The sequence below is a fragment of the Boleophthalmus pectinirostris genome, unplaced genomic scaffold (genome assembly GCF_026225935.1).
Source record: "Boleophthalmus pectinirostris isolate CB_2022bp ecotype Guang Dong unplaced genomic scaffold, ASM2622593v1 HiC_scaffold_22, whole genome shotgun sequence".
NCBI lineage: Eukaryota > Metazoa > Chordata > Actinopteri > Gobiiformes > Gobiidae > Boleophthalmus > Boleophthalmus pectinirostris.
This window is the reverse complement of record NW_026571190.1, coordinates 15,017,005-15,042,684: the sequence shown is the minus strand read 5'-3', so window position 1 is coordinate 15,042,684 and position 25,680 is coordinate 15,017,005. Positions and strand designations below refer to the sequence as shown.

The following is a 25,680-nucleotide window of genomic DNA, read 5'->3' as shown; positions in this document are numbered from 1 at the left end:
AAAAACGCCTGATAGATGTTTACGTTGTTGTGAACTGAGCAGATGATGAAATGAAAAAAGCCTTGCAAGACACATCCAATGTACCGTACGTCAGAAGTAGTAATAGCACAAAATTACAGTCACTTTTTGTAATTATCTTGCCAATATCAATATATAAAAATGCATTATGTTAATTCAAAGTTGCTGCTTGGTTTCAGATTTCATCAACATCAAGTAAAAAGTATAGATTTATAATAATGGAAACGAAGGGAAGATAAAAAGACTATTCTTAAAGGGCCCATATTACATGATTTTTTGATCTGTTATAATATCTTCTCATCACAAACATACCTGGAGTTGTGTTTTGTTTCAGTCACACATGTTTAAGACACAAACCCAACAATCCCATGAAACACTTTGTTCCACTTTCTGATGTCAAAAAATGCTCCACTGTGTTTTTAAACTCCACATACCTTCACTAGAATCGTTTGGATGATTTTAGCCCTGAATTTGCCAATCTCTATTAAGCAAAATGTAAAATGTAGCTGCTAACTTGAAAACTGCCGCTACATGACATCATAAAGTGGAACAGAGCATTTTGAGCTTTAGAGATGTAGGCAGATTAATAATAAAGGGTTACTCAAACATGCATCAATGGAACGAAATACAACTCAGGGTATGTTTTTAATGAGGTAACAGCATTATAACATGTCTTAAATCTCACAAGAGTCAATTCTGCATAATGTAGGGCCTTAAAAGTTTCATTTTTCAATTTCATAAAGTACTTTTTTTTCCCCCCAGTACATATATGAGGGGCAATGAGGCCGCTTGGAATAGAGTGTTAACATTCTAGTTGTTGGAAATAGTAGTACTCCACCCAGAAAGTTGTGAATAATTAGGATACTAGGAATGTGAATAATTATAGACTGTGGCAATCCTTTTTAGACAAGTTTTAAGAGTGGAAAAGCACCTAATATGCATATTTTGTCAAGTCAAGCACCTATTTACTGATATAAATGCTAAAAGTTCAACATCAGTCAATTTTATTTTTGGATATTTTTACAAAAATACCATTTAGGGAAATTATTAAGGAAAACTCTTGCCCCGTCTGGCAATATGAACTCTATTCACAAGCTATAAACCACCAAATCACCAGTTTAACACCACATTCCCATATACTAGTAGTTCCTAAATATGTCATACATGTCTCTTTTTAACATGCTAAATTTCCTTTGTATTTGTGAATAATAAGTTGATAAATTTGAATCCATCCTGTCCAGACACTGTTTGGATGGTCAATATTTTAATATCTATATGAATAATCAGGCTCCTGTTTATTTTATTTTATTTTATCTTATTTTATTATTTTTATTTTATTTTATTTATTTAATTAATTATTTATTTTATTATTTATTTAATTTTATGTATAAGTCATGCCATTTTTCCTCAATATAATGCTGTTTTACCAATAACAATAGTTTTGTATTTACCTCTCTATTTATCGTGCACCGTTACTTGTGATTTTCTCCAATCAAATTCCGTTCAGAGATGATCTCTTTATTTAACAGCTCCCCCCCGTTGACAGGAGCCACCAGCGGTCTAATTATCTATAAACCAGCAAATCAATTTTGTTCACTTGCTCTGCCATCGGTCATGCTTCTCATCACAGCCAGTTAATAATTAATTAGCTGCTTATGATAACGTCAATACATTTCTTCCCATATCGAGAGCACATCATTTAATCTTATACGTCAATACTAAATAACTAGCAATTATAAAAAATATATATATATATAAATGAACCTGTCCATTCCACCTTAACTAACATTTGCACATATATCCAGACAACATCTTTACTATTACCAATCCCATGTATGTCATTTTTATAAGACTTTGCTCCAATCCTGACTGCATTACCCGTCAATCTGAACGGTGGAAGTGGATGTAAATCTGTTTTTTCAGTTCTTAGCTCTTGCACAAAGTTTATCACATAAAAGTAAATCAGGGAATCCTAAAACGACTTTTTCTTCCAAGTTTGCAATTGATACTTTGTTATGGAGCTCAACAGTCCTTCCCATTCTGAATTCTGCTCCAGTTCGTAAATTCTCCATACATTTTTCCCATAGACTTTACGAAAAATTCAGATATGAAGAGTTTGAAGTGAGCTACACTGCAGCTAATATTCACAACACATTAGTTTTAAGTCCAAAAAGGCCATTTAATATGCAAATTTCAGTAAATGTTTTAATAACTTTGCAGTTTCCATAGTTTCAGAAGCACACTTTAAATAAACTATAGGTGTTGTGGTCATTAGAGCTGATTAGCCCTGAGCAAGCGTTCAGAATTTTAATATTATGTCTCTGTGAAAATTGTCACTATGTACAGCTTTTATAAATATACTCTGAGGGAAAACACAATTTCCTTATTTTAATTGACTAATAAAGTTCAACACACATCAACTTCAAGAACAAATATGTAAACTAATAAACAAACGCAACTTGTGCCACGATGGAAAGATAATCTGTGTTTTTAATAATGTTTTGCCTCATCATTGTCATCATCATCAATCATTATTATTTCCAGACTCAAGGTCCACAGAAAAAACAAAACAAAACAAAAAAACATAAACACGAAAAGACAATAGAGAGGCAGAGGAGCTCATGAGCTTTATCAAGGTAGATATTCAAAAAACTTGCAGTAAAAAAATATTTTTAATTGATGCAAGGTAATTTGGGCCAAGTCGCCTGGAACTTTGAGGGTCAGGAAAAATTTGTCTGAGGGCCGCATTTGGCCCCCGGGCCATAGATTGGACATGCCTGCTCTACACCAATTGACTGTACACCAACTCACATGTACGTAACAGATAATACTCCCTACAACTGTACAACAACAGGTAACCTTATGTCATGTCAACCACAACTTCATCTTGATTTCTATAATTTATTTTTACTTGTACATATTCATTTCTATAATTATGCATTATTTTACACCAGTCTGTTGTTATTTTTGCTACTTATTTTGAATGTATTATTTATACTTTTTTTTTTTTTTACATTTATGTTTTTGCTATTTGTTATTATACTATGTAAATACATAATATATAATTTATATATATAATAATAAATAACATAAAAAAGTAATGTGAGACCTACTGGGTCCAATTGATTTTTATTTTTTTGGATCAGTGAAGTTTGTCTGAGTATAAGTAAGTCCTACCTCAATGAACCCTGGTACCACACAGCACAGAACGTGGGGCCCTGCAGCATTACCACAGCCTCTGATCTTTGTGTAGTTTCATAGAAGTACCCCACAGGTTCCCATGGCGATAGACAGATTGGCCTCTATGCCACAATGACGCTTGTTAATGAAAAGTTCACAGCTGTCTGTTCACACAGAGCACGTCCGAGGAGCAGCCCCAGCCATAGCCCGTCAGCTGTTTATTTGTTCTGCTCCGGTAATTCATTGATAAATCACTGTCTGGGGAGTTATAAGACCAGACATGTGCTTACCTTGCTTTGTGGGATGTAAATTATCCACTGATTGCTTTGTGGGAGAGTCCAAGTTATGATGACAGAATAGAGAAATATGGTGTGGTCAGGGTATGGGTATGTCAAAGTAAAAATAGTATAGTAGAAGTTTGAAAGTACCCAGTGTCTTGTTATGTTTTTATGTTAGTGACACTTTGCAGCTGAAGTCATCAACGTTCTCTGGGGGTGTGATGTTAACTGGAGGCACTGCTCAATCTGAAGCTCTGTGACTCAAGTTAGACTTTAATCTGAGTTTTGTTTTAACACAATCTGACAAGAAAGAGCTGATTTAATTGAAACTATAACAGATGAGATGATTTGTGTTCTTAAATAAATCTCTTTAATTAATTAAATTAGAGTCACAAGATAGCTCGCATTAGTTTTTCAGTTAGTCACCCTCACCTTTTTTGTTGAAAATCAAACATCTCAACAGGATTATGGACTCTCATATTGATCACAGGCTCCTAAAAATGTGTTGTGTTTACAAACAATCTTAAAACTTTACATCGTGTCAGCATGGTATACTGAACATTCCACCAGTGTGATGCCACTGCGAAGTATCAACTGTTGTATGATTTTTCTTTGTTGATGGCATTAGGGAGACAAACTCTGATATGTGCAAATATAGCTGTTTAGCAACCGTAGCTGGAATAAGAATTAGTCTTGTCTTTTTTCACAATCCAGAGCGCCCTATACACAAATCCACTTGGGTGTGCCAGCACAACTTCAGTAAACTACAAAGCCACACCACCTGCAGCGCACGCAAACACACACAGAGCAGACAGCGACCGCGCAGCGACAAACACCCGCAGCCACACTCATCCCTCCACGCGGACGAGGAATGAAACGGAGGAACGAACCGAAAAAGCGAGTGCAATGTGCCACTTCTAGCCACAACTGAACAACTGAGTCACCGTGAACACACCAACAATCCAGCGGTCCCAGACAGCACCCTCCCTACACGCTACAATTTAACAAAGCCAAGAGTCACTGTGAACGCGCCAAACAAAGTCCAACTGACCTATCCAACTGTTGTGTTTAGTTTAAAGTCCAGTGTGGTTTATTTGTGGGGAAAAAAAGTTCAAAAATAGACCATTCTATGACAGTGCGCCTTATAAACCAGAGCGCTCTATAGTGCGGAAAATACGGTAATTACTGAACCTGTACTAAATCTTTGTTATCAGGGGTTGTCTTAGTGGGGACTGATGGGGCATCCGATATCAGCCCCCGGTCCTCATTTTCTGCTAGGAGGGGGTCTCTCCCAGTTTGCTGATCTGTGTAGGATTGCCACTATTTGTTACAATGTTGTTTCCTCATGAAAAGCATACCTGTAGTTGTGTTTTGTTTAATTTGGACAAACACACAAATCCTGTATATTATGTCTGAGTTCTCTCTCAAACAGGCACACTGTTCCACCTTTTGATGTCATGTGGTGATATAAGAAGTGCTCCACTATGTTTTTAATTCCACAGAAACATTTTGGCAATTTCAGTTTGTGCTTTCTCACCAGCTTCATGACAGGTTTGGAGATGTAGACAGATTAATAATGCAGAATTATTTAAACATGTGAGAATGAAACAAAACACAACTCCGGGTATGTTTTTGAGCAGGTAAAAACATTCTAACATGGTTTAAAGCTCACAAGAGTCCATTTTGCATAACCTGTAAAATGTAATAACATATTCCAGTACACCATCCAATCACAGAGAAATCACATTAGTAGTGTAACAGTAATTAATTAAAAGAGCTATTTTTAGTTACTTCCCAACACTGCCTTGTACTAGACACATATCCATTCTCCCCCTCCCTCTGCTGTTTTGTGTGTACTCTCATATCCACAGTGGAGCATGTGTCAGCAGTGTTCTTAATCGATACATAATAATGATGGCTGATAGTACAGACAGGCCCAGGACAGCGCCTCTGCACAGTGCCCAGCTACGATAAGACCCTCTGACAATATGTGCCTTATCCCGAGCTCTGATACGGATCTGTGCTCCTGTGTTTGTGTGTGATAGTGATTATGGGTACGAGCGCAGAGGAGACGGAAACTGCAGACCTGCCTTCTGGTTCAATCCCTCCACCGTGTCTGGCAGCTGCAGCCACGGACAGAACTACCTCAACAGCACTGGGTAAGGACACGCCAAAAACGTGAGTGTGGTGCTTTTTTCTATACGGGAGATTAAAGAGTAAAAGGCTGTACGTTCAAAACTTGGCCAGGTGACATTTTCGTTTGTCTAAAAAAGTTTGAAATTATGGAATGATGTTCAATGTTTATGTCATGTGGGCATTGTTGTATGTTGTAGAAAAAAGGGTTTTGGTTTACAAGGTACCGTCAGAACTTGATCAAAATTATACTGGAATTAAATCACATCTTAAACAGCATAAAATGTCCCAATTCAAGACAAAATTAAGACAAAACTAACTCATTATAAATAGTAAGTTAGCATTTGGGCACTTCTGACTCCCTTTGACTTACATTGGAAAATTGACTCCTCTCTCTCTCTAACTGCTGCAGTGAGTCTTGTCATTGTCCAAATCCTATTCCTAATATGGCTCCTCTAACTGCTAACCTTGTGAGCTTCATTTGACTGGAGCTGGACTCTATGGATGACGTCACATGTGCATGTACCAAAGCTTTAAAACACTAGTATAGACCATTTTGTAGATGTAGATGCTAACAATGGGGAGAAAAAAAAAACTAAAAACACTGGCCAAACATTAGGTTTCAGACTTCATTCACTCTGTACCTGCTGTCAATCCACCAATTGAACCACCTTCACTCACTCACACTAGGCAAGGTGGGTGAAGTGTCTGGCTTATAGAGACAATATCAGTATGCGTCATTCTGAGCAAAATCTGAAAAACAGATTAGTGTCATTTTAAAAAGTAATTGGCTTGTTGTTTACTCTTCGTATAGTAATATTTTCAAAAGCAAAATCTGTTTCACTGCTATCAAAATATAATCCCTTCTTGATAAAATGCTGCCATTGTTAGCATCTGTACAAGATGGTAACAAAACAAAACACTTTTTGGCGATTTTTCAAAATGAGGATTTTGATATTGAGCTTTTCAAGTGCTCCAGCCACATTGTCATTGTTGCTGCCTTTTAGTTTCTTTTAAAAGTCATGATATAATGGCGTTTGAGATCGATGTGTTAAAATAATGCAGCTACATTATTTTGGATTTTTGTTTTGCCTTACAAAAACTTATAGTCAATTTGTCTCTACTCTTCACCAATATCTGTAAGGTCAGCGCTAACAACGAGCAGCATCAGTGATGTTCGCATTCATCGACTTTTACTGCAAAAACTGGGCATTCAACACAAATTTATCTGAGACAAAATGCCTGCACTTTTCAGAGTCCTGAGCCCTCCTCTGTTCTGCTAGTCTTCACCAGCTTTTCTCTGCTCCTCGCAAGCAATTGAGTGAGGATAATTTCTGTCAGTCAATATTTTATGTAGCGGCTTTAGGAAATCCAATTGAACTGTCCACAGTCCAAAAGCTACTGTTCTTCAAGTGATTGGCCCAAAGTGAACTCTGCTTCAGTTGGTCCAGAACTACAATTTGTCTGTATTTTAACATTCAATGATAACATCTTTTACCTATTCTTCATATTTAAAATTAACTGATCTTATCTCCTTCCTTAATGACACACTTGATCCATCTAGTGCACTTAAACTGAATACTTGAACACTAATGGTTAAATTACAGAGAGATACAGTCACTGAAGTGTGCATTACCTTATAAGGACATAATCAAAGTCATCTCCTAGTATATTTTAATGTCTTAGTAATTAGGAGAAGCCTTTTCATTTACTGGCAAAGTTCAACTTAGGTAGCAGAAAAAGTACTGAGTTTCCTTAAGGTCTTGTAAAGTATAGTTTAATTTATTTTCCAAGCCAATAAACAGTTTTATGCAACTTTGGCTTCTCAGAAAATAGTCTGGAGATGAGAACTGGGTATTAAAAGTCAGTATTTATAATTGTGCCTGTAAATTTGAATTGAATATTTCATAATGCTTAATTAAGTTTATAGTGTGCAGTTATTGTAAACTGAATACTTCAATATGATTTCATGTATTTTTCACTCATTTGCTTTAAAGTGTGCTAGTCAATGCAGGAAACTATGAAGTTCTTAGAACAGAAAACCATCAAAGTGTGTCTCAAGGATGAATATGGAGAAATACATATTCATTCACTTGGGCCAAACAATATGAAAGTGAAATGTCCTTACTCAAAACATAATATAATTATATATACATATATATATATGTCTTAAATAATCAAAATACTTTAACTAAAAGTGTTGTTTCATCAAGATAAAAAACAAAAAAAGTCAAGTAACATCAACTAATGTTTTTTGTAATGTATATTTCATAAGCACGAATTCATGTGCTTATGAAATATTTTTAAGCAATTTAAGCAGTTCATGGGTTTTAGGTAAAGAGGTTTTGGTGCGTTCCAGTTGTCATCAGGTCAGAGGTCTGACGTGTACATGAATGTGCACTGGAATGCACTGTGATCTCAGAATTTCTACTTGACTAATGTTAGTAACAAAAGCCAAAATTCACTCTCAAATGTTGCTTTGCTAACTGTTAGTGTAGAAACAGTGTCCAGGTTACTAAATGAACTTAATTGGATCCTCATTTTGGCTGATTTGAGTACTTTGCCAGTACGTACTACTTTATTGAATGTTTACTCTAGTATTGATTGTTTTTTCCAACTTGACAACTCAAATGGGCATCCAATTTTGGGCATTCCGAGATCCAAGTTCTGACCTCACGCCGCGTTTGTTTATCCATCCGTCTCCCACTTGGATCTCGGATATGACATGTCCATGCTTCAGCCATTTTATTTTGTTTTGTGTGTCCGACTTAGAGAAAAACATGAACACTTACCGAAAAGCTGTTGTTGCTTTAGCGTTGCTGAGTACCAGGCGCTCCAAAATACGTATGTGTTTCAACTACACAACCTCGAGGAAGAATTCAGTATAATTCAGTATATTGGTGAAGTGAAAGTGTAGGTGTTGTGTGACAGTAGGTCATTTTTGGCACATTAGCTAGCAGGAAATGGGCTAAAAACAAGGGCAACACGACCATACCAAACCCATAGGCAGTAATACGAGTGACGGAAATTGTCATTTAAACCACCAAAGCGTCCAAACACAATGAAAACAGTTCATACTGCAAGTGAAAGTGGGCACAACCATCTTGGATTCTATTTCGAAAAACTGTTCGGTCTCCTCTGAGTTGTTCCGAGGAAAAGGGGGCAATGTCTCCAGACCTCCGAGTTGGATGGATAAACGAACGCACCACCAGAGGGTCACTGGAACCCAACATTTGTTAGAACCTCTCCCCCTTCAGAATAAATAATATTTTGATTTGAATTACATTATTGCTCTCACCACTGTTGGGCAAGTTACTTTAAAACTGTAATGTGTTATTTATTACTTATTACTGTCATTTCAAAGTAATTCGTTACATTACAATATTACTGCATTTAAAATGTAAGGCATTACATTACTATTGCATTACTTTAAGTTACTCTCACCAAAATAACTGCGAAAAAGCTGAACTTTTGAGCCGTATATGCACTGAACCAGGACTAAACAAGGTCTAGACCAGGACTAAACCAGAGCTGAACCAGGACAAAACCAGGACTATAACAGGACTAACCTCAGACTGATTCCAGGACTGAAGAGGAGGACTAAACCAGAACTGAACTAGGACTAAAACAGGACTCACTGTGAGGACGGGCTCGAAGGTGACCGCAGGAGAAAGGACCAGCTTTGCTCCGCACCTCACGGAGGTAAGAGCGGCTGTCGCCCGATCGCTCTTTATGGACCCTGCTGCTCAGGCTCACGGTCCTGATTTCAGCAAATATTTGCGGGTACAAGACCCGGTGCAAAACTCTGCTACAGCGCGTAACTTCTACCTTCCTTCAACGTGTCCAGAAGTCCAACGTTTTGTGCGATGGTTTGCATCGTCCTCTGTCTTTTGGGTGTGAGCGCAGGAGACTTTGTCGGTGCAGAACATTTCGTCGACGTTGTGGATTTTGTCGGAGAGAAAACTTGCAGACATACAGCACTTCAGAAGCACACTGATACAGATTGAACATTTATTTAAATTTGGCAGCTGAACATATTCTGTACTGTACAGGAGACAGGAGTCCCTTAGCCGATCAGGACACAGCGGGAGGAACGCAATACGTGTTCATACACTAAAAAACAAAAGGCATGCAAAATTGCACAAAAAAATAATTCTAAAAATCAGCGAAACAGCGAGACCGCGAAAAGTGAATCGCGTTAGAGCGAGGGAACGACGGTAAACCAGGTCTAAACCAGAAGTGGACCCAGGTCTAAACCAGGTCTAAACAGCGTAGAGTTCTGGGTCGGTCCTTTCTGGGTCGGTCCTTTGCCGCGGTTAACTGAAGGTTTATCCAGCCGCGTCTCCGGCGTTTCACCGCTGCTGATTTCACGGTGATTTTAGCGAATTTCTATGAAGAAAAACCCACCACTTCAATCCAGGTTAAAAAAAGCATTGTAACGCGCATTACTCACATTTGTACCGAGTAAAATATTACAATTTTTCCCCCTGTAATGCCTTACATTACTGCGTTACAGCAAAAATCAACGCATTACTGTAATACATTACTTTTATAATACATTACTCCCAACACTGGCTCTCACAAAGGAAAACTGTTGCCATACCAAATCCCTCAAAACAGAAAAGAATCCTCATGCCAGAAACCCATGAATATCGACTGTATAATATATTCTAAAATTAAACTTGTAAAAAATAGCATGCCTCCAGGTCGTGTTGTGCTAATATCCAGTGTGGCGGCATCAGTGTGAGTCCCCAGGGGAATGAGAGGCAGGTCTGTGTTGATTCCTGGCTCCTTGGGGGATAGACACCTGGTGGACTTAAATCTCACTGTGAGCGTTTTATTTGTGATTATGTTTTAGGAAGTGTCTGAGCCTCTGACACAGCTCATGGTGCTGTTCTGTCTTCTGTCAGACTGTTCAAACCGCCCAAACAACTCCACAGATTATTTTATGGACTTCATTTCTCTTAGCTTATGCACTTTTTACCTTTGGAATTAGGGATGCACCAATCCAGCTTTCTTGTTCTGATACCACTGTCGATACTTTAGCATTAAGTATCTGCCAATTAGCCAGGCTGGTGCCACCTAGTGCCTCCACTCAATTTCATTTCTCTCCAGCAACTAGGCCAGGAATCAAAATACAATAAACCGTTCGCAAAAAACCCGGAAGTGCGAGTTCGGGCACCAGCCAGTCAGCGAAGAGTCATATATTCAGTGTTGTCAACGATTCCTGAGATCGAGGATTTAAAGCCAGAATAAAGAGAATGTTTGGTGAATTTTATCAAGGGGAAAGACGTTATTGCCCTTCTTCCTATGGGATATGGGAAAAGCTTAATATACCAGTTAGCCCTGTTAGTGGTGCATTACATATTTCACGACCAAATAGCAGCGATTGGTAAAATGATAAAAAGTACTCACCTACCATCGAGCAAACAAATTCTAATGCTGCGAGGTCAGACAGTTTCTACAAAGTGAAACGAAGTGAAACCGGCTGATGAATCAGGCTATGTGCCAATACCCAACAGCAAGCAATACTACGGCAGAGACTGAAAACATCCTTTTAACACAAATGACATAAGGTTAAAAAAATGCCATATGTGTTTGTAAATGTTATTTATCATTCAAAGTAACTCTACAGCTTTGGGAAAAAAAAAAAAAAAAGAAAAAAGTTCAATATTAGGAGGTGTTTGTGATGAACATTGGCCAGTAAATCATCTTATGAGATACTGACCGTACTGATATCTTGGAACTGATATCTGATCCAGCAACAGGTATTATATCGCTGCATCCCTTTATGGAATACTTTGAATACATTCACTTTTACATTACAAATCAAATGATCTGCATAATAATTACATGTGATTTTGTGTGTGTGTTTACATGATCCAAAAGGCTTATATCAGTTATGCAGTGGATTTTAGAGTAATTTTTGTATTTGAAAGATATAATACAACTATTCTTTCAATCGATTTTCCCATTTATTATTCTTTGCCACATTAGTTTCAAACTTTTTGCACAGTTGATGAATTCTCCTGTTTACATGACATTTCAATAATCTGATGAATCCAATCAGATAATGTTTAGATTTTTGGTGTGCATAGAAACATAGCCACAGTAAATGAAGGCAGAGGGCACTGGTGTGTAATTACTGTAAATATCTGAGATTCACGTTAAAGCAATTATGCATCTGGTATGTATTATAATTTCTTTCATTTTGAATGGCTTTGTCAATCATTACCTTTTACGCCACCCCAATTTGGAAAATGTCAAAACACTAAAACATAATTAAATAAATTTGTATCAACTTAAACAAAGACTACATGCAATAAAATGTGTTTAATTTTTATTCCAACTCTTGTCATTGCTGGATGATTACAGACATTTATGAAGAACGTGACTCGGAGAAGATGGCTGCATTGTGTTGATTAACATTTTAGATTAAATAATATTTTGAAAATACATTTGATAAATTAACTATATGTGTTGTTGTTTATTTATTTTATTTATTTATTTTTTGTGTGCCTTTCCAGGTATCGTAAAGTGGTGCTGAACAACTGCACAAAAGGAGTTAAAGAAATGTACACGGCCCGAAAACAACAGTGTCCGAACAGGCCACCCAAAGGACTCCAGCTCAGCACCCGAGACGGAAAACTGACTGCTCACCTGGGGACCAACGTCACCTTTGTGGTCCACCTGGACGAGGTAACAGCAGTACATTACATTGCATTTGATATTGTATGAACTACGAGATCATGAATACACGCTTCACAACACTTGACCAGTGAGCTCCTTTGTTTCATCACCAAAATAATCTGATTGCAAAAAAAAAAAAAAAAAAAAAATGCACAAGAGATATTTTTGATGCCAGGCTATATGTTTTTTGGTAGAGGGTCCGTCACCTGCTTGCCTCATGATATTATTGCTTTGTATAATGTTCCACAATATGATATCTATCTTTCATTTATTACATTAGTATGGGTCTAATTGTCTAAAAATACTTTTTTAGAATTGTCTCCATGGTGAGTGCTTTCTGCCATTTTGCGGAACAGACCATCGACCTAAAAACTTACAGTACCCTTTCTCTACATATATATTTAATGAACTTTATAGTAATATGGCACTTTGATATATTTTAGAATATAATCATTATGGTACTATAGTGGTTATAGCTGGCCAGAAAGAGAGAACCTACAACTTTATCCATCTTACACTGGTGAAATTTGCATCTATTATTTATGAAACGTGTATGCAGCTACAAAATCTCAACATCAAACATGTGAATAGCAAAAGAAAAGTAAAAACATAGGCAAGCACATTGTATTAAGCTTTTTTTTTTCCTATTTTAAACTGTACCTATTGAATTTAACACTCCAAATAACTGCAGGTGTAAGGTCTTTCTCTGGGTTGTTACAAATAAGCTCTCTCAAATACTCATAATATGCACACAAATCCATTTCAAATTTGAAATCTCCACTACTACACAGTTTATTCAGCTGTAGCCTGACTCCACTAACTTGAATGAGGAAAAAGGTAGTATTGCTGACTGCTTCACTTAAATAACAGCCTCTTTCTGCTTAGTGTAGCTGTGCCGCTGGGAAAAAGTTCACCTTGAAGACATTTAGGAGAAAGATTACATTGCACAAACGCTTTTCAGTTTCTGTGATTTTATAAAGAGCAACAATGTCCCAGAGTGAATTAGGACAAATGGGTTAAAGCGTGAAGTAAGATGTGACCTTCCGTACATTTATGGGGCTATGTATAGATATGTTGTAAAATCAGATGTTAAGGTCAAAATGAGACTGCTGTGTTCTCCTTACAGTGAATTATAATGCATTTGTTTTGTCTGTGAAACAGGTGGTTAGCATATACTGTTAGCATGCTAGTTGTATTTTTTAGACTATAAGTCGCTCGAGAGTATAAGTCACACCAGCCAAAAAATGCTTAATGAAGAAGAAAAAAACATATATAAGTCGCACTTTAACAACAGAATAGAGAACAACAGGCTGTTAACGTAACATATGAACAGTTATTCAGATAACTATAGTATAAACAACAGAACAGAACAAGTTTACCAAACTCTCCATCTCACTTCAAATCACTAAATCCATTGAATTCTTCATTCTCGGTGTCACTTCTGAGCAATTCCGCGACCTCCGGAGGTAAACGGAGTGTCGCTTCCTCTTCTGCGTAGCTGTCGTCAGACTCAGCATCAGTTCGTTAGAATTATTCCGACCTTTCTGAATCCCAACAGGATGGTTTCGGTTGTCACTGAAGCCCAGGCTTTGTCCAGTGACTTCCAGGAAAGCTACATGGCGCACCTGCCCAGTTACCGTGAAGCTGTGTTCTCCATCCCCACTTTCCACCAGTCCCTCACAAGTTTCTTGTTCACTCCAAACCTCTCCAAACTTTCTTTCTGCTGCTCGTTTACCATTTTCAGCTGCATATTTCACTACTTGCATCAGGACATCAGGAGACATGCACAGAGGCACGGGAGTAGTAGATACTGACACACAAGCTGAGAGCGCCCTCTCAGTGTCAGTGTAAAATATATAATTTATTTTATTTTAATTTAATATATAAGTCGCCCCGGAGTATAATTCATAGGACCACCCAAACCATGAAAAAAGTGCAACTTATAGTCCGAAAAACATGGTAGTTAAATTTTCCACATTTTTAAGACAGTAAAACTAAGTTACAATATGTTACTACTAATAATCAAGTTCAGTAATATTTTGTTAAATCTTAAACCATTCATCAGGATGAAAATGCAATCAGATAGGGTCACAAGACTGGGTTCCTCATAACTTTTCCCGACCCAAAATTGCGTTGTTTCTATGGATATGCCATTGCTCTGCTTGGAATGTTCCACAGTATAACATAAAGCAGCTCTACCTTCCATTTATTCAATTACAAGTGGTTTTATAGCTCAAAAATACCTAGAAAAACAGGCTTTCTGACTGTGAGTGGTGTTGCCTCCCCACAAACTTTAACTTGGTCTGGTTTGGTCTCCATGAAGATAGAAAGGTTTAATATATACTGTGAATCATTCCAGACAAAGCAATAACGTCTCCATGAAGAAAAGTGCTTGACGGACCCTTCACCAGAAAATTTACACAATGCACCTTTACATTTTACTGATCCACAACATGATAAAAAACACTTTAAATGAAAATTATAATAGAAAAATATTATAATAATAAGTAAGCACTGAGGGAGATGAGTTGTTTACTGCAAAACTAAAACTGTTTGAGTTTGTTAGAGAATAAACACTGATAAAACCTTGTCCTGTCTCTCAAGTCATTGGAGTTAAAGCTTTGTCCAAACTATGTGAAGTCTAATAAAGGTGCATGTCTCCCAGTCGCCCACACACTGTTACATACAGCTCTGAGCTTCCAGCAGCAGACCTCAGAGGAGCCCCAGTTAGAGAAATCTGCTCTGGGCCTGTCAGGTTTCATGGCCATTGTGCCCACATGGTCCTTCCACAACAACACAGTCTATTCATCTTATCTGCAGGCTCTGTGCGCTAACAACAGGAAGCTTTCTCTCCATCAGCTCAAGGTAACTGTGGGTGTTCCCCAGGGGCTGTGTCTGGGCCCACTGCTCTTGACACTAGTGAGGTAGACTGGCTAGTTTGAGTTGTTAGAAAAGGAGCAATTTATAGTGATATAATGTTTTTTGGGTTTTTTTTGTTTGTTGTTTTTTTTTACTTTCCGTCACCAGCTTGTCTTCATAGGTATGTTAAAGCCTTATCTGTAAAGTTCCACAGTATGGCATTAACCTAATTGATCTAGCATTTAATTAATTGTGCGTGTTTTATGTGCTTAAAAAATACTAATATTCCTGTTGGTGGGGTGGCCTTTGCACAGATCTGACCAAACATGTGAGGGACACTCCATAAAAAAAAAAAATAAAATAAATAAATAAATAAAAAGTTGTGCCATGCACCTTTAAGATTTATGCAGTTAAACAAAACGTATATGCATGTGAGGTAAATCCCTGTAGTTTTTATTTATGTATGTATTTATTTTTTACATCATAATGATTTAATTTCTAATATGTATTTTTTAATCATTCAGAAGATAATGAGATTGAGCAAGGTGTTAATGGAACAGACTTTGTGGTTGTTTTTTTAATTTTTATTTTAGTGTTTAGTGTTAAGTGTTAATATACAAGATGATCTCATTGTACAATTTTTTCTGCAGATGTACATTTCTTGGCTCGGAGAAGTGACTCATTTGTTTGTTTGTTTTTTCATCCTAAACAGTGTCGGTAGAACTGCTTTATCAAAGACGTGAATTACAATGAAATCTGTGAGAAATGTGCTTTATGCATATGGAGTCTGCTGTGGAGGCACAATCAGAATCTATGTGTAAATATCATACTGTTCTAAAAGTATACATCTGCAAACTGACATTTATTTAGATCTGAAAGAACCAAAAGCATTAACAAATATGACAGATGTATTTATAAGTGAAACAACAGCTCAGTGTGCCATACTGTTTCTCTATTTTTGTCTCCAGTGAGTATATAGTGCCTTATAGTAACCATGAATCTCCCAAATGGCGCATAGATGCAGTTTTTATAGTCTCAGTCTTACCATCGCCAGAGTAAAAGTAATAAGGTTATGAGGCAGTGTTTTGATTGAGCTTTTTTCTTCATATTTGAGAAAAGAGAAGGACACAAGTTCATGCTTTAATGGGGAAATTGCAATGCTCAAACAACACATACAAAGAGAGCGGCACTGGATAAAAAGGTAACAAGCATCAGCAGTTTAAATACTACACCTGAAATGACAAATACTATTGTGCTTTTGAGTGGTATCTGGGACACTTCTGGATCGTTATTTTTATATTTTGGATATTTTAAACCGTAATATTGAAAATAACTCGATAAAAGAAACAAGCCTATTGACCTCCGGGTTGTAAAATTGCGAATACCATTGAGAGCCGATTCCCTCCTGTCCCTCATCACAACAAAGGTCCTCCTGGATATTTTAAAATATTTCTGTCTAAATGTCTGTACAATAATAATGAAGCCTCTCACCAATTAAGAAAATAAAGTTGGACAACGTAAGTAAAGTAAATACAGAGCGGTGGGTCTGTACTTACTCCAACCTGCATGAATCACTACACATAGCGGGAAACGAGCAGTGTTGGGAAGGTTACTTTTAAAATGTAATCCCCTACTGATTACAGATTACACACCCCAAAATGTAGTTTGTAACGTAATCCATTAAATTACTTAAAGTGAGTAACGTAATCTGATTACTTTGGATTATTTGATATTGTCATGTTTTTTAAACGACATGAATGTAGCAACTACATCCTGAAAATTCTTGTTTGTTGTCTTCAAATTGTCTGAGCCCAAGTCTCTATGAATAAGCAACTGTTTGCTGTAGAGAAACAAAGACCACGATATCTTAATATAAGAGGTTTTGTCTGTTAAAAGACAGTAACAAGATAAGCTTTTCCTTCACCATATTAAAAAATATTATTGATAGAGAAATAATTTCTTATATGACATCACCTTAAATTATCTCAACCTACTGTTAGGTGTCATGTTGTTTAGACCTGGTTTAGTCCTGATTTTTAGACCTGGTTTACTCCTGATTTTAGACCTGGTTTAGACCAGGTCTAGACCAGGTCTTTAGTTCTGGTTTAGTCGTGGTTTAGTCCTAGTTTAAACCTGGTTCTGTCCTGCTTTAGTCCTGGTTTAGTCCTGGGTTAGTCCTGGTTTAGTCCTGGTGTTAGTTCTGGTTTAGAGGCGCACAGGAGGAAGCGCAGTTTACGCGAGAAAACACGGTCCACACGCGGCGCACGAGACGTCGGTGTCCGTGCAGTAACTACGGAAGGAGACGTGGTCCGCGGGTTCTCAGGTTGATGACGATGATGAAGGTGTGTGTTTGTGTTTGTGTGTGTTTGTGTATATGACAGTAGTGCAGATATTATGAGTCTATGCAGGTTGTTTTCACCAGTGCCAGTAGCTCCTGTTTCACATTTAAGTTGTAGGCGATTTTATATTTGTTTTTTTTTAAATATATATCTCACATCGGGAGAAGAATTTCCAAGACACAAATGCGTTTTTACCAATGCACTGCTGCTTCCACTGTGTGACTGACACCGCCAACTTTAACATGACATTTACATTGCTCTTACTGTCGCGTTCTGTTTGGGTTTCCAACAATGAGAGGAATTACCGTAATAAAAAATAAATAAATGGGATGTAGCACAAAATGTGAAAACAGGAAAATACCGCCTTGTAATCCACTTATTTCAACAAAGTAACTGTAATCCAATTACCACTCATTGAAACAGTAACTGTAACGGAATACAGTTACTCATAATTTGTACTCTGATTACGTAACGGCGGTACATGTAAGCCGTTACTCCCCAACACTGGAAACGAGACAATGTTACTATTAGAACATGGTCAAAAGCTCTAAAAAGTCAATTTGGCATAATGTACCTCCTTTAAAAAAACAGCAACTTTTGATCAAATTATGTGCTTAGTTTTCACGGATCCTACCTCGTAAAGCATATTTTATTTCCCATAGCATACAGTAATAGTAATGATAAGGAGAAACTACTGTATATAAGAACAGATTACCACATCCATCACATGCCTTCAATTTCCATAGTGTTGTTATTACACTGCTCCCTCGCCTTGCTGTGTTTACTACCTTAAGTGTTTTGCTCCTGGTTAATATAATGTAAGATGCCTCTGATCTGCCAAAGCACCACTGTGTCAGCCTGGATTATTCTCCTCTGCCTATGCTTCTCTCGGCTGTCACATTTGGGAAGACTTGTTCACCAGTTGTTCTTGCTCTTGTTATCTTTCTGTGAATCTTATTTCTGGCTTGCGAGAGGGAACCTCCTGTGGATCCGCACTGTGACAGAACATGACATGTAAAAACAACTTTTTTATTGATACAATCACATTTTAATTGTTGTTGGAAATTAGCCTTGACCATAAATGTCATAGTTTTAAGTGTAGCAGATGTATATTTACTGTACACACTCATCTCTGTCAAATAAATAAATACATTTGTAGTTAACTTGTGATGTTGGACATTATAATGTAAGGATGGCCACTGTATACTACAGTCACTTGTTTATTTGTTTTTTGTTTAGTTTTTTCCTAAAGCAGACATAGAAAGACCTATCCATGCGTTTGTCTCCAGTAGGTTAGATTACTGTAATGGCCTGCTCACTGGCCTCTCCAAACGAGCTGTGAGACCTTTGCAGTACATCTAGAACCCTGCAGCTCAGGTCCTGACTCGAACCAGGAAGTATGAGCACATAAGTCCTCTGCTCAGGCATCTACCCTGGCTCCTGTAGCTCAGAGAATAGACTTTAAAGCGGCTCTGTTTGTGTACAAGTCTCTCCATGGCCGAGCACCAAAGTACATCGCTGTTATGTTATTGCCATATGAAACATCTTGAACTCTGAAGACCTCAGGGACCGGTCTCCTGCTGGTGCCCAGAATCAAGACTAGACACAGGAAGTCAGTGTTTCACATTTATGCAGCTAAAACATGGAACAGTCATTCTGAACATGTTAGACATGCCTTTGACGTTGTTTAAATCCAGGCTCAAAACGGTTCTGTTTAGCTGTGCATATGAATTCATGTATCATTCGTTCATTCGTTTTTCAATATAAAACCAAAAAAACCCAACAAAAAAAAAAAACAGTTTTCTTCATTATTTGTCTTCGAAACCAAAATGAAAAAACGAATAACGATTTTTTATTTTATTTTTTTTTCAGTTTTTGATTTTGTGTGTAAATTAATAATAGAAAAAAAACAGATAACGGCCGTTTCCCGTTTCCGTGACTTAAACTGTGATGGCGGACTTTTGTGCCGCATACAGACTGAACCAGGACTGAACCAGGTCCGACCAGACCGGAACCAGACCAAACACAAAATCGAAAACTGAAAAAAGGAATCGTTTTTTTCATTTTGGTTTTAGAGACCAGTGGTAAAAAACAGTTATTTTTTCGTTTTCTTATTTTAGATTTTATATTGAAAAATGAATGAAAGAACGATACATGGATTCATATGACTGAAAGGTTTTCATTCTGCGCTCTTCTTTCTCATTTCTTTTAATTTTATGGTGATTTTTTCATGTATTTATTGTGATTTTAATGCATTTCTTATTCTGTAAAGCACTTTGAATTACTTTGTGTACGATTTGCCTTGCCTTGAATGAAATTAAACACAACTTAAGTTTTGTTTTTGATGAGATAACAACATTCTAACATGACTCAAAGCTCACAAGAGTGAATTTTGTGTATTATAGGACCTTTAGTAGCACTTTAAATGAATGAAAACAAACTCCAATTTATGCTAACCACCCCTAATCCACTGTGTAATTGAGTGTTTAAATGTCAACTCTTTCCATATCATGCACACACTTCAGATTTGACAAGCACCTGAGTAAATGTTAGCACTGTGTGGCTAACAACACGACAAGCAGGGCGAGCAGTGTGCTTTGATCCCTCCTCCACAGAGCCGGTGTCAGGGCTAAGGGCTCAGGGCTGCAGCCTCCCTCCCTGATGTTTGCATGTGTTAGCTCCTCTGAGACTTCCAGCGCACAAAGACTGACATTTAGACAGACAGGCCCTCCTCAACCACATGCAGATGAACCCGCTCCTCTGAGGATGCTCCACGGCGCTAGCGTAAACATAGAAAGGACAGCAGCACCACAGAGCCCTGACAGACAGTGGTGCCACCAGGGCTGCTCTTGTTAGCACGCCAGCTCATTATAGTGTATTACAATGCAGGGGATGTCAGGCTTTGTGGTGAGCCAGGGGTTCTCAAAATGGGGTGAAAGGATACAATGGTGGGACATGGGAGAGACTCTTGAGTCTTTTCATAATGATGTGTCTTTTTAGGTTTTTGGCAACCTGTGCTTGGCTATAGGGTTGTCACTGTGAATGTGTTATTTTGTATATAGTCATGGAATTATAAATTAAAGGGCCCGTTTATGCCATTTTCTGATCTATGTTATAATTTTGTTTCCTCGTTCCTTCGCTCACACATGTTTAACTCACAAACCCTGCAGAGTTCTCAACTGAACTGAAACTGAAAACACTCCACCTTGTGATGTTATGTGATTATACAAGTGCTCCACTGTGTTTTTAAAGGGCCCATCTCATGCAAAATTAACTTTTCAGAGCTTTCTACCTTCTAAGAGTGATGTGTGGGCCTTGTATATGTCGCCAACGTGGTTTTTAGATTGATTCAGTGTTTGTTTGTTTTTTTAACAAATTGCAGCGTATTTCTGCCACCCGCCCACGTGGCAACAAACTAAAGCTGCTACGATGACACAGCCAGTTACACCTATATCGCATTTGACATAGCAGAAAGCGCTTTGCATCCGCCTCCCTCCCCTGCTCCATCGCCTCCGCCCCGCCTCCACCACATGAACACCTAAACAAAAGCGACACCATAAGCTAATTGTTCTACACTTCAGTGCACACGATATAATAACTTTGTCTACTAGCATTTATTAATACTTTACCAATCAGTAATGTTCAGCTGATGTTGACGCGGTGCTTGCGCTTCGCACCTCCAAGTCCTTCATCCAATTCCAGGTTCAACATATGTGGCTGAACACGCTGTATCGCCATGATGAATAAAAGGTTATTCCTACCGCTATCAGGGTGCACTCCTGTCTCCCCCTCCCTCCCTGAGATGGGCGGAGGAAGGGCGGCTCACTCAGAGCCTACGTCACGTTTGGAGGGCGGAGCCTGTGTTTTCTCAGGAAAGGCGGGTTGATGAGCAATAGCCAGTTTTTCGCAGTTCCTGGTCTGTGTCTGCCTCCAAGAAATCAGTAAGATTTCATAACTATTGTGTAATGGATGTTCCAAAACCCAAAGTTTGCTTGTAAATGTGCATAAGATACAATGTGAAAAGAGTCATTTTGCATGAGATGGGCCCTTTAAACTTCTTGCACCTTTGCTAGAATTATTTGGATAATTTCAGTCCCAGAATTGTCAAACTCTACTGAACAAAAGGTAAAAGGTAGATGTTAACCTGAAATCTACAGCTTCATGACATCACAAGGTTGAACAGAGCATTTTGAGCTTTGGAGATGTAGACAGAATAATAACAAAGGTTTGCTCAAACAGAACTCCAGATGTGTTTTTGAGTTGGGAGCAACATTCTAACATGGCTTAAAACTCACTATAGTCAATTTGACATAATATAGGAGCTTTAAGTGAAAGCGTATTAAACACTATATCTAACTGTAATTAATCTATACCTCCACAAAATAAAACACACAGATATTTTAATGCAATCAGACAATATGATTGAAAATGAATAGATGATTTAATTGTATTTGATTTTATTTTTCTTATAAATCCTTAAATATGTCCTTAGCATCTTCAGTTTCGATCTGGTTTAGGCCTGATTTTGTCACAGTCAAGAGTAGTGGTACTTGAAAACTTCCCCAGTTCTTTTCAGCCACTTATCATCGAAACAATCTTACTGGCAGAGTGGCATGAAATGTTCTCAATATGGTCTTTATGCTAGCCAAAAACCTCTGGTGATTTCACACTCTGCTTCACTCAATGAATGCTCCATGGTGCGTGGTGGAAGATGCAAAAGAGCAAGAAGAACAATGAGCTGTTATTTGGATCTATTGTCCACCATGGCTGCGCCTCTATAATGCAGAGCTATCAGAATCCCCAGTAGCATTATTTTGCATTGTGCCCAAAGCATGCTGGGAGTTTGCCTTGCAGGCCTGAGGGGAGGAGAGCAGAGTTGGTGAGAGCCGCAGCTGTAGCCGTCAACACTGGTGCTTGGAAGATAGCGTACAGGGTGCCAGATGTGAGTCCCGGAGGAAAGAGGGAGAGATGAAATGCTTGTAACCGGGGAAAAGCAAACCACTGGCAGCTTATATCCGAAAACATGTACAGGCCTTTAATGTACCTATGTGAAGTTATGCATGAGTGGGGTTGATGTGGTATGGGTGAGAAGCCTTTAGGCTATATGCATGTGTGTCTTCACGCATCGAGACTTGAAAAATGTCTTCCGAGCAACTCAAACGAGATCATATAGCCCTGGATTTACCGCGCTTATTTGCACGTTCAAAAAAAAAAAGCTTGTATAATTTATTGACTCATCTGTTTTATGGTGATAACTATGTCACTTTTCTGAACTTGTCTGAACTATGTAACCTTTCTAAAATGTTTACTTTGCCTCATAAATACAAATTAAAATCAAACAACAAATAGTACAATGTTAAAATGTTGTTGTTTTTTTCTTGCATCACTTTAGTATGACAAGTTTTAAAGGGGCTGTACCTGATTTTTTCCACCCTAAAAAGGTAAAAAAAACACATCTTATTCATTTTCACAATCAGAATCAGTTTTATTACCATTTCCAGTGGGCAAAAAACACAAACTATGAACTTGCTCCGGTCTCATGGTGCAACATTAGTCACCTGTTTGTCTGTTCCATTGTATGATATAAACTGAAAAATATCTTATTCATTAAATTGTAGATGTTTTTATAGCTAAACAATAGTTCGGTGGTGGTTGGTTTAGTGGTTTGGTGGAGTCAGCTGCTTTTCTCCATGGGGATTGTCAAGTTTTATGCCATTTTGTGGAACATGCAAGGCAAATACTAAACATTTCCATGGAGAATAAAAGGTTTTGGACCCTCCGTCTAAAACTTATATATTGGTTCTTTAAGATTCTTCTATAACTGCTCATTCCTCTCTGACCACCAGTCACCATAAAGAACATTTGTAACTATCCAATCTTGTAACTGGACAATGGTACATGATTAAGCTGGCCTGTCCATTAGTGAAAAAAAAAAAGAAACTATATATAGATATCCATATGTCGATACACCACTCACTGTGAATATGAAGAACATACATTGTTTAAAAAAGTATATATTGTTTTCTGTTTGTATTGTTTATATTTTAATTTACCTGCACATACATGATTTTAGCTCAGTATAGACTAGGGTGGAGTAAAGACAATGATTGCCTCAATCCGTCGAGGTGAAAATCTGAGGAGTTTCAATTTATTTAGTACAAAACTCTTTGGTGATGAGACAGTGTATTCTCTGATTTGTCCTGGAGTAGTCCAATGCCAGTATGACAGCCAGTCTCTTAAACCAGTAGCATCAAATTGAAAATGGCCTCTGGATGGGAGCAGAAATGCCTTTATTGCAAATACAATATCCAGATGACTGCAGCTGAAATGTTCTCTACAGCAGAAGTCATTGGTGTTAGATCAGTATCACAAAACATCCCATTATTCCTCGATATAAAATAGCAACAACAGTCACTGATATTGCCTCTCACTATTCTCCATAAAATTAAGGTTAGATGCTCATTTAATCAAAATTGTAATAACTATTACTTGAGACCTTGCAAATGACATGTATAAAGTTTTAAGCAGTTCGTAATGGAAAAGTACATCTTGGAAACAAATTTTCCATCTTGGGTTTCTCTCATTGTTAGTTTGCTCGTCCCCGTGGGCTGAGTATTTGGATTCTTAATGGATTGTGGAACATCGCAGGTGTGGACAGCATTAATGTATATGAAATATCAGCCCAACAAAGAGCTAATGCATGCCTAAGAGCCCGAATGAGTGGGCAGGACCTGGCTCTGAAAAGACTCTCAATTTATGTATGAAGCCTCCAAACAGCCAGATGCCCGTTTTAAATACATTCATGAGTCAGATTGATGGTTTGGGATGAGTGGTCTAGAATTACATTAAAACCTTTCCGAAATGTTAACTTTGCTTTATGAATACGAATTAAAATCAAACAACAAACAACAAGCTGTAGACAGCAATTTGTTTTTTCAATTTAACCAGCTTGCGTCACCTTTTAAAAGCGCTGTACCCGATTTTTACCGTCTTAATAGAATAACCAGAATAAACAGAACTTGTTCAAATTCAGAAGCAGTTTTATTGCCATTGTCAACAACAACTAACTTTCTGACAGCGAACTTACTGGTTCTGGGATGATAACACACAAACCCTGAATATTTTAGAGTTCTTCTCTCAAACAGAAAACATTCCGCTCCACCTTGTCGTGGTAATACAGTGGCAATAATTTCAGCCCTGGAATTGCCTATCTCCTCTGAGCGAAAAAGGAAGCTATTAACTTGAAAACTACTACTACTGCTTCATGACATCACAACGTGGAAAGAGCAATTTGAGCTTTGAAGATGTGGACAGACTAAAAATATAGCATTACTCAAACATGCGTAAATGAAACAAAAGACAACTCCAAGTATAAAATAACATCCTAACATGGCTTAAACATCCAAGTCAATTTTGCATAATATAGGACCTTCATGTTCTTTTTAGACATAGTTCAGTCCTGGTTATAGTTCTCATTTTGTCCTGATTGAGTCCTATTTCAGTCTGTGTCAGTCTCTTGGTGAGTTTGTAGAACAGCTACACTACGCTGTATGTTACAGGTTTAAACATGAATTAATAAACCCCATTTGTCCAACTTTGCCAGTCAGTTTTCTGTATAATTGACCCCTAGCTTTGACAAATGTCTTTGTTGTTTCCAGGGCGACTCCTTGCGCACAAACATCCAGTTGGACTTCGGCGATGGTACAGCTGTGTCCTACTCTAACCTGAGCTGGACAGAGGAGGGGATCAAACATGTGTATAAGTCTGCAGGGATCTTCAGGGTCACCGCTCTGGCCGAGAACTCACTTGGATACGACTCCACAACTCTCTACCTCCACATCACATGTACGTATCTGCAAAGGCTGACTGTTGTAAGGGGTCGGACCAAGTTAAAGAAAAACATGCATAAATAGGATGGGATCACTTGGCGTCATCTATAATCTCTACTTGATATGTCGAAGCTGAGATCATCAATATCCCCTGGAGATGTGAAGCTAACTGGAAGCACTACTCTGCTCTGTTACTGGAGTTAAAGTTAATCTGAGTTTTATTTTAATACTATCTCACCAGAACGACCTGAGTTGTGCTGTTAAACAATCTCACACACATGAAATTACAGTTACAAGATAGTTAGTGTCAGCCAACAGTTTTTCACTTAGTCACTCTCACTCTTTTTTTGGTTG

The 25,680-nt window shown here is 37.8% G+C and overlaps 1 protein-coding gene across 1 annotated transcript in view; it reads left to right on the top strand.

Moving 5' to 3' along the window:
- The window catches only part of sorcs3a (sortilin related VPS10 domain containing receptor 3a), a 379,316-nt gene that overhangs the window by 319,870 nt on the left and 33,766 nt on the right, over positions 1-25,680 (top strand). The window contains exons 17-19 of the mRNA XM_020926320.2: positions 5,522-5,635; positions 12,137-12,308; positions 25,156-25,342. Coding sequence (XP_020781979.1) covers positions 5,522-5,635; positions 12,137-12,308; positions 25,156-25,342 — 473 coding nt within the window. The remainder of the gene's footprint in view (positions 1-5,521; positions 5,636-12,136; positions 12,309-25,155; positions 25,343-25,680) is intronic.